The 12,876-nt window shown below is 42.6% G+C and overlaps 1 protein-coding gene across 10 annotated transcripts in view; it reads right to left on the bottom strand.

Moving 5' to 3' along the window:
- Positions 1 to 12,876, bottom strand: part of utrn (utrophin) — a 188,431-nt gene that overhangs the window by 148,308 nt on the left and 27,247 nt on the right. For all 10 annotated transcript variants that reach the window (XR_011038911.1, XM_068341986.1, XM_068341994.1 and 7 more), the window contains 17 exons: positions 11,406 to 11,587; positions 10,556 to 10,706; positions 10,149 to 10,268; positions 9,888 to 9,989; positions 9,471 to 9,578; positions 9,184 to 9,363; positions 8,866 to 9,029; positions 8,633 to 8,756; positions 8,462 to 8,549; positions 5,858 to 6,105; positions 5,239 to 5,407; positions 2,860 to 2,987; positions 1,716 to 1,853; positions 1,512 to 1,625; positions 1,111 to 1,266; positions 849 to 1,019; positions 562 to 753 (listed from right to left, as the gene is read on the bottom strand). Coding sequence is in view for 9 of the 10 variants with exons in the window: in XM_068341986.1 (XP_068198087.1) it covers positions 562 to 753; positions 849 to 1,019; positions 1,111 to 1,266; positions 1,512 to 1,625; positions 1,716 to 1,853; positions 2,860 to 2,987; positions 5,239 to 5,407; positions 5,858 to 6,105; positions 8,462 to 8,549; positions 8,633 to 8,756; positions 8,866 to 9,029; positions 9,184 to 9,363; positions 9,471 to 9,578; positions 9,888 to 9,989; positions 10,149 to 10,268; positions 10,556 to 10,706; positions 11,406 to 11,587 (2,535 nt within the window). In the remaining variant the exon portion in view is untranslated. The remainder of the gene's footprint in view (positions 1 to 561; positions 754 to 848; positions 1,020 to 1,110; positions 1,267 to 1,511; positions 1,626 to 1,715; positions 1,854 to 2,859; positions 2,988 to 5,238; positions 5,408 to 5,857; positions 6,106 to 8,461; positions 8,550 to 8,632; positions 8,757 to 8,865; positions 9,030 to 9,183; positions 9,364 to 9,470; positions 9,579 to 9,887; positions 9,990 to 10,148; positions 10,269 to 10,555; positions 10,707 to 11,405; positions 11,588 to 12,876) is intronic.

Here is a 12,876-nt window from a genome sequence, read left to right on the forward strand (position 1 = left end):
TATATTAAGTCTGCCCTTGATTATAATTTCAAGTCAATTTAAAACTAAAAACACTGCAAGGCATTTCCACAAAAACCCTTCTAGAGTACTCTGACACTAAACTGCGAAGACATAAATGGAAGGATGATGAATGGACTTAAGGTAACGTGTCAGATCTGATCTTTACCCTGCAGAGTCTGGAGGATGACATTGATGAAAAATGGAGTTCCAAACGGTGACTTAGCATACATCCTGAACCAGACTCACCAGGACCCTTCAAGCTTTTCTACTCCTTTGGATGAACATCAACGAATGGGAGGCCAAGAAACGATGTGATGAATAAACCAACATGTTATTCTGGTCCTGAATCTTGTAGCCCTAACTTGACAAATTGTGCCAGTGATACATACAACTATGAATAATGACAATGGGCCACAGCAGTTTTTCATAATAGAAGATTTGAGACTAAACTCAAACCCAACAAAAACACAACAGGAACTTCTTCTTACCGGAAGCTTGAACCGTTCATTTAAAGATATCGCATTATAAAAGAAATGAACGGTCCACCCACACACACATTACCTCCAGAGTGTGACACTTGCTCTTAAAACGGTCACACAGCTTGTGGTAGTTGGCCAGCACCACCTCCAGCTCTGAGGTCAGCTCCTGCCTGCCACCCCCAGCAGGGGGCGATGTTCTGGACATCAGGACGTGGATGCTGTCTTTCAGGATCTTTACTTTCACCTCCTTCTGTAGCACATCCTCTTTAGCCCTCTATGAGATAACATCAGTAAGTACGTCCAGATCACTATATTTATATAGAAATAACATGCTTTCCACAGGTTTCAAAATATTTGATTTTTACTCGCCTTCATCTCCTCTAGTGATGCTTCCAGCTCCTCAGGGCTCTTGTATTCAAAGTCCCTCATGAGGAACTCCTCATCGACCTGGGTCATCCACTCCTGCATCTCTGCGAGGTCCTTCTTTAGATTTATCTGCCTCTCCTGAGTCTCTGCTACGTGTTCCTGATGGATGAGCAGCTGAAAAGAACAATATGAGGCATATTTCTTTTTGGCATGAATTTGCAGAAAGTAATTGTACAAAAAACAAATAGATCAAGGTTTTGCTCACCTGTTTACTGAGGGAGTTCCATCTGTCCAGGCACTTGTCCAGTGAATCCTGCCCACATTTAACCAGTCCGGGGACTGCAGTCTTCTGTATAGCGCTCACATTCTCCCCCATCTGCTTCAATGACCCCTCCACTGACTCCATCTCATTTACATACTCCTGTACAGCAAGGACAGACAAGAGTAGAGAGAGAACCAAAGAGAATGAAAGAAAGAGAAGGAAAAACAACACAGAAAGAAAGAAAAGAGAAATCTACTTCAATAATAATAATAATAATAATAATTGACTGTGAAACAGAAGCTGAAGACCAACAAGTGGATTCTTCTCTTAAGTGGTGATGTCATGGTGTCTTTATCCTTAAATTATTAAAAGGTGTCACTATTTATATGACATCTTCCTCTCACCTTGCACTGATTAAGTTCTTCTTGAAGGTTCTCCCCGTCGTTCATCCCTGATGCATCATGGGACAACATTTCCTCAACTGCATCCAGCCAACGTTCAACTTCCACCAAATGCACCTAAACATGTATGAAAAACACAGCATTAACATTCATATTTAACACCCTGATGACACATTTCACCCTCATATGCTTTCTACACCACTCTACCTGATTGTCCTTCATGCTACCCAGGATGCACTGCAGTGTGCCCAGCTCCTCTCGAGCCTTAGAGGAGAGTTGGCTCCATCGTTGTAGTTCCTGAGGGTCGGGAGCTTGCTGTGTTTGCTCAATCTCTAGACACAGACTCTGAGGTGAACAGGAATGCAGGTTTAACATAACATGCCAAGGCTGCTTGTATCAGAAATGAAAACCATGTTTGTCATTAAAAAAGTCTAACAGCGAATCAGCAATGTCTATAGGTCTTACTGATAATAAAGCAGAGTACTAACTAACAAAGTTCTGTAAACCCTTCTTGAACTCAAGTGACCTAACTTTGTGAACCCTTTATAACAACAGCACACGGGCCGTAGCCTTACTATCATTTATTCATGTCATGTTCATTCCGATCATCAGCAGGAGCATTAAGACTGGAAACATTCCTACATAAATCTGTATGAAAACTAAAATTGAGCTAAATACACTAATACTAGCTACTGAAGAGCTTACCACACAGAGAGCTAATGTGGTGTTGGTGAAGCTGACTGACTGGTTGAACGGCTGCACATGAAGCCTTTTGGAACTACCAATATAACAGAGATCTGCCGAGTCACATTCCACTGAAGGATGGAGGAGAGGAACACACACACACACACACACACAGGAACATAGAGAAAAAAACCCACAGCACATACCATACACACCCCTTTCCTCACACACACTGCTCTGATACTGTGTAGTAGGGAGTGATAAAGAGGCCTATTGTGTGCTGATACTCTGACAGACAAGCAGAGACACAAACACAGTGACGACTGACAGTCCTTTGAGCTCAGAGGCCACAGGGCTCATGTGTTATCAGATACAGTAATAACTACATATTAACAACTACAGCTGGATCACTAACAAAGAAAATGTGTTTTTTCTAATCCTTCAAAATACTTTGTTTAGTAGCATAAGGTAGTAAAGTCTAATGTTCTGCTTTCTGCAGTTTCATTTTATTGACTGCAGTTTCATTTTATTGACTGGCTAACTTCCACCTACTAGTAACTGATTTGATTAGCCGGTAGTTAACAGAATATGTTTGGCACACTTCAAGCGTAGCGTGATGGAGCGCTGATACTGGTGTCCTCCGATTCTTTCATCATGAAGAACCCACCTGCGCCCGCTCCACAGCCGTCTCGGCACTGGGGATGTCCACCATGCCTTCTCTAAGAGTGGCCAACCTCGCCTCCAGCCCCTCCACTGGGCTCGGCACCAACCGCTTGGCCTCAAGACTGGCTAAAGCTGGAATGATAGAAGGAGGAGATGTAGATACGCAGAGAACTGGGGAGAACAAAAACATTTTTTTATTTATTCAAGACCAAGAGAAAGGCTTTCAGCCACTGGGCTGCCTTCCTGGAGGAGTTGGATTTGAGAGCCATGCTCAAGGACACCTCAGTGGTGGTAAAAATCATGTGTATCCTAACTTTAGCATCACCTTTTCAATTACAAAGCAGCAGAGAGCCCTTTAGGATTCCTCAAATGTTTTACTGCCTTTTTTCTAAAAATCAGGATTGACATTCTTTCAATTCAATTTAAAGACTATGAAGAAAGTCACTGATCTGCCATCCCTCCCTGTTGAAGCAGGTGATTAGCGTCAGAAACATGATCATTGATTCCAGTCTTGATTTAGAGTCAATACTTGGATTTCTTTCCTTTGACTGCCACTCTAGTCCACCCCATCCCTGCCATTAATCTAATTACCATGTGATTTAATGCTTCTAAAGTCTGGCTGTGTTTATACACACAAAGAGCAGAGAGTTGTAGGGAGCAGACTCTAAAATTAGCACCATCCCCTAACCAAATATGGCTAAAAATACATGCAGAGGCATAAAGTCACCACCCATACATTTCTGCACTATGTCTGCCTTCTACAAACTCTCATTATCATAACACACAAGGTGATGGACCATGTTTGGTTCTGCATGCAACCCGACTGTGATAAAATAATAATTCACAACAGACACTAACTGCACTGCAATTCTTTAATGCATGGTCGCTGTCCTCCATTGCTACAGTAATCTACTGTAGATAACTGCATGTTTGTCAGTAACACATCCAGGAGGAGCAATGGATCACATAACTCCTACTTGTCCTCTATGAGCCACCACAACACACAGCTGTTCAGTAACCAGCATGTTCACCCAGGGATGTTCCAGCCGACCGGAGTTACTTTATAGCCCTTGTAACCTATTATTTCCTATGACTTCCACGACATTCCCTCACACACCAGGAGAGACTCCCGCTGCTCTGCTTCTGGCCGGGGCCTCACTGCCCCACTGAGAGGCAAACTGCCCTCAGGCAAAAGCAAAATGGTTTTCTTTGTCTCTTAATACACACACACACACACAGACACACACAGACACACACACACACACACACACACACACACACACACACACACACACACACACAACTGTCAGGAGCCAAGTACATTCAGGCTCGTTTCTGGCATGAAGACTGCATTTAAACTCCAGAGATACAGCAGTGACGGACTTTCAGGGTAGCTCCATGACTGAGGAGATACCTCAAATTGATAGAAAACTGGAAAAGAGAGTGCTTCCACAAAATCATTCATGCGTACATACACACATTGGTGAAGTATTAGACAACATCTCCCCACCCATATATTTGAATAAGCTGACTTGAAAAAATCAGTGTCACGCTTTAACTCCACCCACTCAAGTGGCCAACCAATGATAGTGCATCTGCCAGAAGGAATGACGTAAACAAGAGCTCCTGAGAGCTTTGTGGAATAAATAAACAGCTGTCACCACAACAATACTCTATTTTCTGTTTAATGTCCATTCACATATTATGCAAACACACTGTACACAAGAAAACGTTTGTTTTGTTGTGTACAGTGGCCGACGTCTACCCGGATGTTCGGGCCGCTAGCCAAGTTAGCGGCTAGCAGCTCCGTAAGTAAGAGACATTGGTCCATGTCTCTCACTTACGGAGCTTTTTTTTGGCTTCGTCAAACGTAGCAATTTATTTTCTTTGATTGTGACGGACCTCACGTTGTCGTGTGAGGAACCCCAATACTTTATTCACCAGGACCAAACTCATAAAGCCGGTGTCTACCCGGATGGCCAGACCGTAAAGCCGAAACGGCCTTTGTCTGCGCGTTCATCCATCCCACACACACAGAGCCGTTACAGTTTGGACACAGCGGTTTGTTTTCTTGTGATGGCCAAGAAAAAAAAAGAAAACAAAGTGTGATATTATTGTTTTATCGTGGAATTTCCACGGGCTTCTGCTAGTCTACTCTACAAAGAACTCATCTGATCTTGGCTTTCATACCAAAGACCTGAAAGATCACATCTGAAACCACTGATATAGGTATTGCTTTTAGTAGAAAACATAATCCTCCAGCCCTGACGCTTCATGAAACACAAAAGCCGTCAGAACCAAAAAGGGGGGTACTGACTTAACTTTTTGGGACAGGTTTCTCTGCACTACATTAACAAACATCTCTGATATTGTTTTGGCGTACCTTTATTGACCTCCTGCTGTCTGTTCTGCAGCTGCTGCAGCGTAGAGGCGTGATGTGCTGATACCACCACTATGTGGTCTTTCAGAGAGGGCACCGCTCCCAGTGACCCTGCCTCTGCAGAAAGATGCTCTAATTGTTGGTTCAAGGCAGCGACCTGTACAAGCCGGGCCTAGGGAACACAAGAGGAAGAACAAACACTAATTTATAACAAATAAGAGGTTGTGGTGATTTTTGTCTGGTTATTCTTCAGAGATCAGCAATTTCTGTACATCAGCACAGAAAGTGCACACCACCATTTCTTGTATATTACATGTCTTTCTTTTTTTTCCTTTTCCTATTTGTAATGGTGCATGAATGTGAGACAAAATGCAAGGTATAAAATTTCACCATTGTTGTCTAAAAAAGAGATATGTACAAAAGAATCTGTAACAAGTTAGTCTGATGAAAACAGAAGAACAGAAGTCTTGCATCTATACCACAGGAAATACAATACATACCAAGTCACACAACTTCATTTCTATTCGATACATCCTTATTTGGTCCTCATGGTTGTTTTGATTGTCTGTCTTACACATTGCCACAGATAGGGATGAATGTGGGCAGAAGCAATGACTCTTACCTGGCATTCTCCAGTCAGGCCTCTAAGCTCCGGCTCATCTTCGTCTTTCTCGACAGCTGAGGTCGAGTCCAGCCAATGGTCGTGTTCCTCCAAGGCTCTGTGCAGGCCTGCCAGCTGTGCAGACGCTGCCCTAAGCCGACTCAGAGTTTGAACCCTCTCGCTGGCTGCCTGCAGTTCCCTCGCACAAGCATCCCACTCAGTTTGGATCAGGTCTATGTCTGCCTTCACAGAGTCCACACACCCTCCCTCTGTGGAGAGACAACAAGCAAATGTAGAGAACATGTCAAAAGCAGGAAATAAAGAGAGAAGATCCATGTTTATACTATTAGGCTTTCTGAATGTGTAACAGCCTATGTTTTAAGTTTCTATTGAGAGAAACAGACCATAGAAAGGACTAATGGATAACTAGAGGGACACAGATGCCCCCAAAAATAGCAAAACTGTGCTGATATGAGCAGAATATAACATCTGGCATATATGAATTTGAATAAACTAAGGTGCTTAAAATAGAAAAACCAGCAGTGAAGAGGTGCATGCACACCGTGAGGGCCTGTACAAAGCATGCAAGGTATTTTATTGGATTCTTTTGAGGAGATACAGAGTAGATAGACTGTCTCAAATCAAAGGTAACCCTACACCTCAATTAGCAGAGATATAAAACATGAATAAGAGCATTTATGCAGGATTAAAACAAGATCAGCTCCATGGAAACTTTAGTGTTCCACAAATGTATCCAGCTTTGCAGGGTTGTTCCACGGTGCCTAACTATAGGACTGTAAACATAAAAATCTTGAACACTTGACGTGTAGTTATGTGCAGTCAGCAGCCCTCCAGTCGGATTTTTCCCTACTCTTTCTACAAGATACACACACATTTCAATTATCAGCAAGTAAAACCAAATGACAACACAAAACACAAGCTCGTAATTATATTACAAAATAACAAGCAGCTGTGGGAAAGCAGTTAAATCTTACAGGACAATCACAGTTTGAAGGGGAAATGGAAGGTTTCTGTCAGAGGCAATTGTTATGAGACTCTAAATAGCAAGATTCTTGGCAGAACTGATCAGAACATGCTTCATATATATATATATTGTATATGCGTACGTATACGTGTGTGTGTATATATATATATATATACACACACAGCTATATATACAGCTATAGATAGATAGATAGATAGATAGATAGATAGATAGATAGATAGATAGATAGATAGATAGATAGATAGATAGATAGATAGATAGATAGATAGATAGATAGATACTTTATTAATCCCGGAGGAAATTGCATATATCCACTGCTCAGGCATTACGTAACAAATAATACTGGATAAACACCAGGAGAAAAGGAAATAGAAATACTGACATCACAGGACATACCACAAGACATACACTACACTAACAGACAGACACATGCAGCACTAACAGGACTTATCTACTAAACTATAACTAAAATATAAACAGTATAAAATTTAAAAATATTACAGTATTAAAATATAAACAGTATAAAATAAAATCTAAACAGTATAAAATTGAATTAAAATATAAAACAGTATAAAAAATAAATAAATAAATTATATATATATATATATATATATATATAACAGTATAAAATTAAATTAAATTTAAATTAAATTAAATCCATTTTCAACCCCGTGCTGACCTCGCCACCTCCCCCCCGCTCCTCCTGAGAGAGTCATATATATATATATATATACAGCTATATATCCAGCTATATATACATATATATATATAAAGAAGCTGACAGCACTCCATGAGCGTCAAGAACAAGAACAGGCCCTAAGTACAAGAGCAATAGAGGCCAATATCTACCACAGTAGATCTGACCCAAGGTGCAGGCTATGTAAAGAAGCCCCAGAGACAGTCAAGCATGTGGTAGCAGGGTGTAAGATGCTCGCCAGCTCAGCATACATGGAAAGGCACAACCAAGTAGCTGTGATAGTGTACAGGAACATCTGTACCCAGTATGGACTAGAAGTACCCAAATCCCAATGGGACATACCACCGAAGGTGGTTGAGAACGACAAGGCTAAGATCCTGTGGGACTTCAGCTTCCAGACCGACAAACAGCTGCTGGCTAACAAACCGGACATAGTGGTGATGGACAAAGAGCAGAAGAGAGCAGTGGTGATAGATGTGGCGATTCCAGCTGACGCCAACATCAGGAAGAAGGAACACGAAAAGATTGAGAAGTACCAAGGGTTGAAAGAACAGCTGGAACAGATGTGGAAGGTCAAGGTTAATGTGGTCCCCGTGGTAGTAGGAGCACTTGGGGCAGGGACCCCCAAACTGGAAGAGTGGCTCCAGCAGATTCCTGGAACAACATCTGAAGCCTCAGTCCAGAAGAGCGCAGTCCTAGGAACAGCTAAGATACTGCGCAGAACCCTCAGACTCCCAGGCCTCTGGTAGAGGACCCGAGCTTGAGGATGACACACAGATACCACCCCACAAGGGTGAGAGGGACATTTTTTATATATATATATACACACACACGTATGTGTGTCTATAAATACACACACAAACACACACTGTCATGTATAATAATACACCAAATATTTGTCTAATATCGCTTTCCGTCATACCACTCTCCAGCTGGTCCACAATGGCCCGGCCCTCCTGGATCACTTGAGTTACTGATTCTTCCTTCGCCATGAGGTCCAACTCCAAACCCTATGGGATTTGTAGAATTTACACACAGAAATATTCGATTTTAAAAACATGTTTTAACTTTAAGTCCAAATCGTTTAATTTACCTTTACTTTCTCCTGCAGGTCTGGGGCGTCAGCTGTGACCTCAGGTTGTGTGGAGGCCAGCGCTTGAGTAGACATTCTCCATGTTTTAATCCAGCTCAGGAGGTCAGAACTCTTATTTTCAAACCTGCAGAGCACAGAACACAGTGTGTGTCCGTGGGTAGGTGCTTGTCTTTTATTCTAATACCTTTCTGTTTAGTGGAGCCCAGGGTGCTAATGTGTGTTCGAGCGCTTACATCCATCTGACTTTTGCAATTGTCTCCACCAGCCGTTTCTTAGGGGGAGCAGGTGGGATTAACTCCTGATCAGCGATCAATGCGGTTGCAGCTACAGCAACAGTATCCACGACAACCTGCTCTTCTACCTCAGTCATCCCAGCATCAGCCACAGCTTCCATTACCTAGAGCATCAGTGACAATGGGATAAAAACTAATAATAAAGCATCCTCAGCACAATCAGCTCAGTCTTCCTGACATTTGTCTTGTACAGGATGCAGGGAGATAAAACCCTTACCATGTTATACTACAAACAACTGCTCAAAAAAACAAACACACCTGGAAGGAGCAGTCCTCCAGCTGCTGCACCAGGTTGTCCCATCTATGCGCTAGCTCCTCTGTGTCTCCTTCAATCTTGGCTCCTGCTTCAGGGCTCTGCAGCAGTAACAACACATCCTTCCCTGCATCAGAGAGCTGGTCGAGTGTCCTCTTCTTCTTTTCCATGTCTTCCTTTAAAATCTACATGAAGTTTAAGTTGAGTCAAACATGTAACTTCTAGTATGTATTTCACAGGGGGAAAGGTATTTGTTCTTAAAGCATCTGGTGTGACTTGGCAGATTACTTACCGCTAACTGGCGCACATTAGCATTCATTTCACTTGGGTTCTTAAAGTTACTGGTCTGAACTTCACTCAAGGCTTCCTCTTTTTCTGCCAACCATACTCTGAATAAACTCTGCAAATACAGGAAAAAAAATTACTTAGCAAATGCTACGTTGCATTTAATAGCAACCATAAAGAAAGGTAGAAAACTTTCTGCTAGGTTATGTATCTGACGCATTTAAGTATTTAGTGTTCACTGGAAAGACAAAGTCACCACCATCCTTCAAGACAGGCACTCCAGTCCAAACCCTAATCTTTAAATGACTGTGAGCCTAAATATTGGTATAATCCATCAGAAATCATGACTTTCATAATTTATATTAAAACAGATGTGTGGGATTGTGTACATGATTGTGTGAGAAGAGCCAGTTTCATGTCCCACCTGGTCTGATAGAAGCTGTTGCCACACCATGAAGACTTCCTGCAGCTTGTGCCACCTCTCCTCAGTCCAGCGACACACCGCTGCCCAGCGTTCCCCCAAAGACTTGAAACAGGATAAAACAAATTTTAATGCACAGATGGCTTGAGAAAATAGAACAATATAGAGCAGAGAAAAAATCTGAAGAAATTTAATTTGATAAAGAATTTCTGCCGCATCAGGTGCCATAGGTCTACTGGAAGAATGTGGAGGAAGTCAGCTTACCTGTAGTTGCTCCTCCAGGGCAGCTGTGGCGCTCTCACCACTGTTTTCATCCACCACAACAACCATATGTGTTAGAGAGTTAACCTTCACCTGCTCAGCCTCCAAGTCATTCTGAAGATCCTGAATGAAGAAACCCAAAAACTGGCGTCAGCACAGATTACCCACCAACAGACATGTAACACCAGGGAGACAGTGGACAATCACAAAAGAGCGGGATGAAACATGACCAAAAGCAATAGATGTTTCAGGAGAAGAACAGGAAGAAGATCATGTCTTCAAGTTAATGGATAAACTTGGATCAGAAGCGTACATAAAGCAGGTTGTTTTTTTTAATCTTTATATTGCTCACCCTTTCTTCATTGAGTAGATTAATCCCAGATAAGCAATGAAATGGAAACCTTCTTTACCTTGTGCTGCTCTATCCGTTCGTTGTAGCTCTCCAGGTCTTTAGCTGTCAGTTCAGTCTCTATTTTTATGATTCGCTCTTCTGTCTGTGTCAGCCAATCAGAAAGCTGCTGGAGCTGCTGCTGCTGAAGATCCATCAGGACTTCATGTAGTCTGTATAGAAAGATGGCAACAGTGAGGCTGTGGAGGCATGCAGGTGTGTGAGCTGAGACAGAAAGGAAAGTTACAGAATTGTAAGCATTAAAATGAGTAAACATGTTGTGTACAGTTCCCACAGACATTGAGCCACAACACACAAGAATCAAAAACAATTCAATATTCACATTTACATATCAATGTCAGCAGATCTATTCACATTTAATGATTTGTCCAAACATTTCCAAACCTCAGCACACTCAAAATATGCACACAACTTTCAGGATGTCTTTTACACATTAATCTAATTATACACAAACAAATTCTGGATACACAGGTGACATTCCAAACGGAACATATGACATAAGTATCTGTGCCTTTTGCACAGCACACAGTTCTGTGTTTAGTAATGATAAGGAGACATCAGGAGATGTCAGGATATATCGTCACACAGCATCACACAACATTCTTCACTAGAAACCCCATAAAGATCTGAGGTGACCAGTGACAGAGAGATGACTTGTCCTGGGCAACATGTCGTTAGACGCGCGATGGTGCTGATCATTACACCTTAAAATTAGATTTTGAGACATTTAAGACAATCTATTTGAATGCAGAAATTGCACCCGAGTATGAGAACCCAAGTAGGACATTTGTGATGTTTGTGAACAAACCTGCTGTCCCACTTGTGACGAGAGCAGGTGTATGTGTATATACCTGGCCTGGCGGTCCATGCTGGCCACTCTTAGGCTCTCCCAACGGGAATTCAGGAGGGTCATCTGCTCTCGGATTTCATCTTCTTCCTCCTCTGTTAGGTTGCCCTGGGCAATCAATTGGTTACCAGCTTGGAGCACGTTACCCACACTGCTCTGGTGCGCTGTCAGCTCCATCATAAAGGCCTTATGTGGGGAGGGGGGGGGTCAATATTATACTTAAAAAGTGCACAGCAAATAGAGAAAAACCTGAAAAATTTTACCTGCTAAAACAGTCTTAAAAAATTTCAGAATAAACCTAAAGAACAAAACCCACACCCTGTGTGAAGTTACGATAGGAATCACATACCCTCTGTCCAACTCAGATGCCATGGCTTAGAAAATCTAAGGGCTCCATGCTGGCACTTGGCCCTAAAATGCTAACATCTGGATGTATTTCTCTTCCCACACATAAGAATGCCCTGCAGAAACACAAAGCACCACCTTTGTGCAAAGCACCACCTTTGCACCAACGGCTTTGCAGGTACAGTATTACTGTAGCAACAGAAAGACAAGCCTGTGAGTGCAAACCAACTCCATAAAATAGCAAGGCTCAAGAGTGAGCGCTTAAGAAGAGGAGCAGCTTTCAAGGATTCTGATTGACGTGCAACTGTTTCGAGGAGCTGTGTTTTGCTGGTTTTCCTACCAAGCAAAAAGAAGACTATGAAGTGGGGTATTGTTTAATGTAGCAGCAAGAGGACACAAGCCAGTGTCTTATTGTGCCGGTCCCAAGCCCGGATAAATACAGAGGGTTGCTTCAGGAAGGGCATCCGGCGTAAAACTTTTGCCAAATCAAACATGCGAATCAAACCTATGACTTCCATACCGGATCGGTCGAGGCCCGGGTTAACAACGACCGCCATCGGCGCTGTTGACCTACAGGGCGCCGGTGGAAAATTGGATTCCTGTTGGTCGAAGAAGGAGAGGAGGAAAGTGCGTTCGCTCGAAGAAAGAGAAGAGGAACACCAAGAGTATAGGACTAAGAGTAGGGACGTTGAATGTTGGAAGTATGACAGGAAAAGGTAGGGAGTTGGTTGACATGATGCAGAGGAGGAAGGTAGACATACTGTGTGTCCAGGAGACCAGGTGGAAAGGTAGCAAGGCTAGAAGTTTAGGAGCAGGGTTCAAGTTGTTCTATCATGGTATAGATGGGAAGAGAAATGGAGTAGGAGTTATCTTGAAGGAGGAGTTTGTTAGGAATGTCCTGGAGGTAAAAAGAGTGTCGGAAGGAGTGATGAGTCTGAAGCTAGAAACAGAAGGTGTGATGTTCAATGTTGTTAGTGGGTATGCTCCACAGGTAGGATGTGAGCTGGAGGAGAAGGAGAAATTCTGGTCGGACTTTGATGAAGTGATGCAGAGCATGCCTAGAAGTGAGAGAGTTGTCATTGGAGCAGACTTCAATGGACAAGTTGGTGCAGGAAATAGAGGTGATGAGG

The sequence above is a fragment of the Antennarius striatus genome, chromosome 19 (genome assembly GCF_040054535.1).
Source record: "Antennarius striatus isolate MH-2024 chromosome 19, ASM4005453v1, whole genome shotgun sequence".
NCBI lineage: Eukaryota > Metazoa > Chordata > Actinopteri > Lophiiformes > Antennariidae > Antennarius > Antennarius striatus.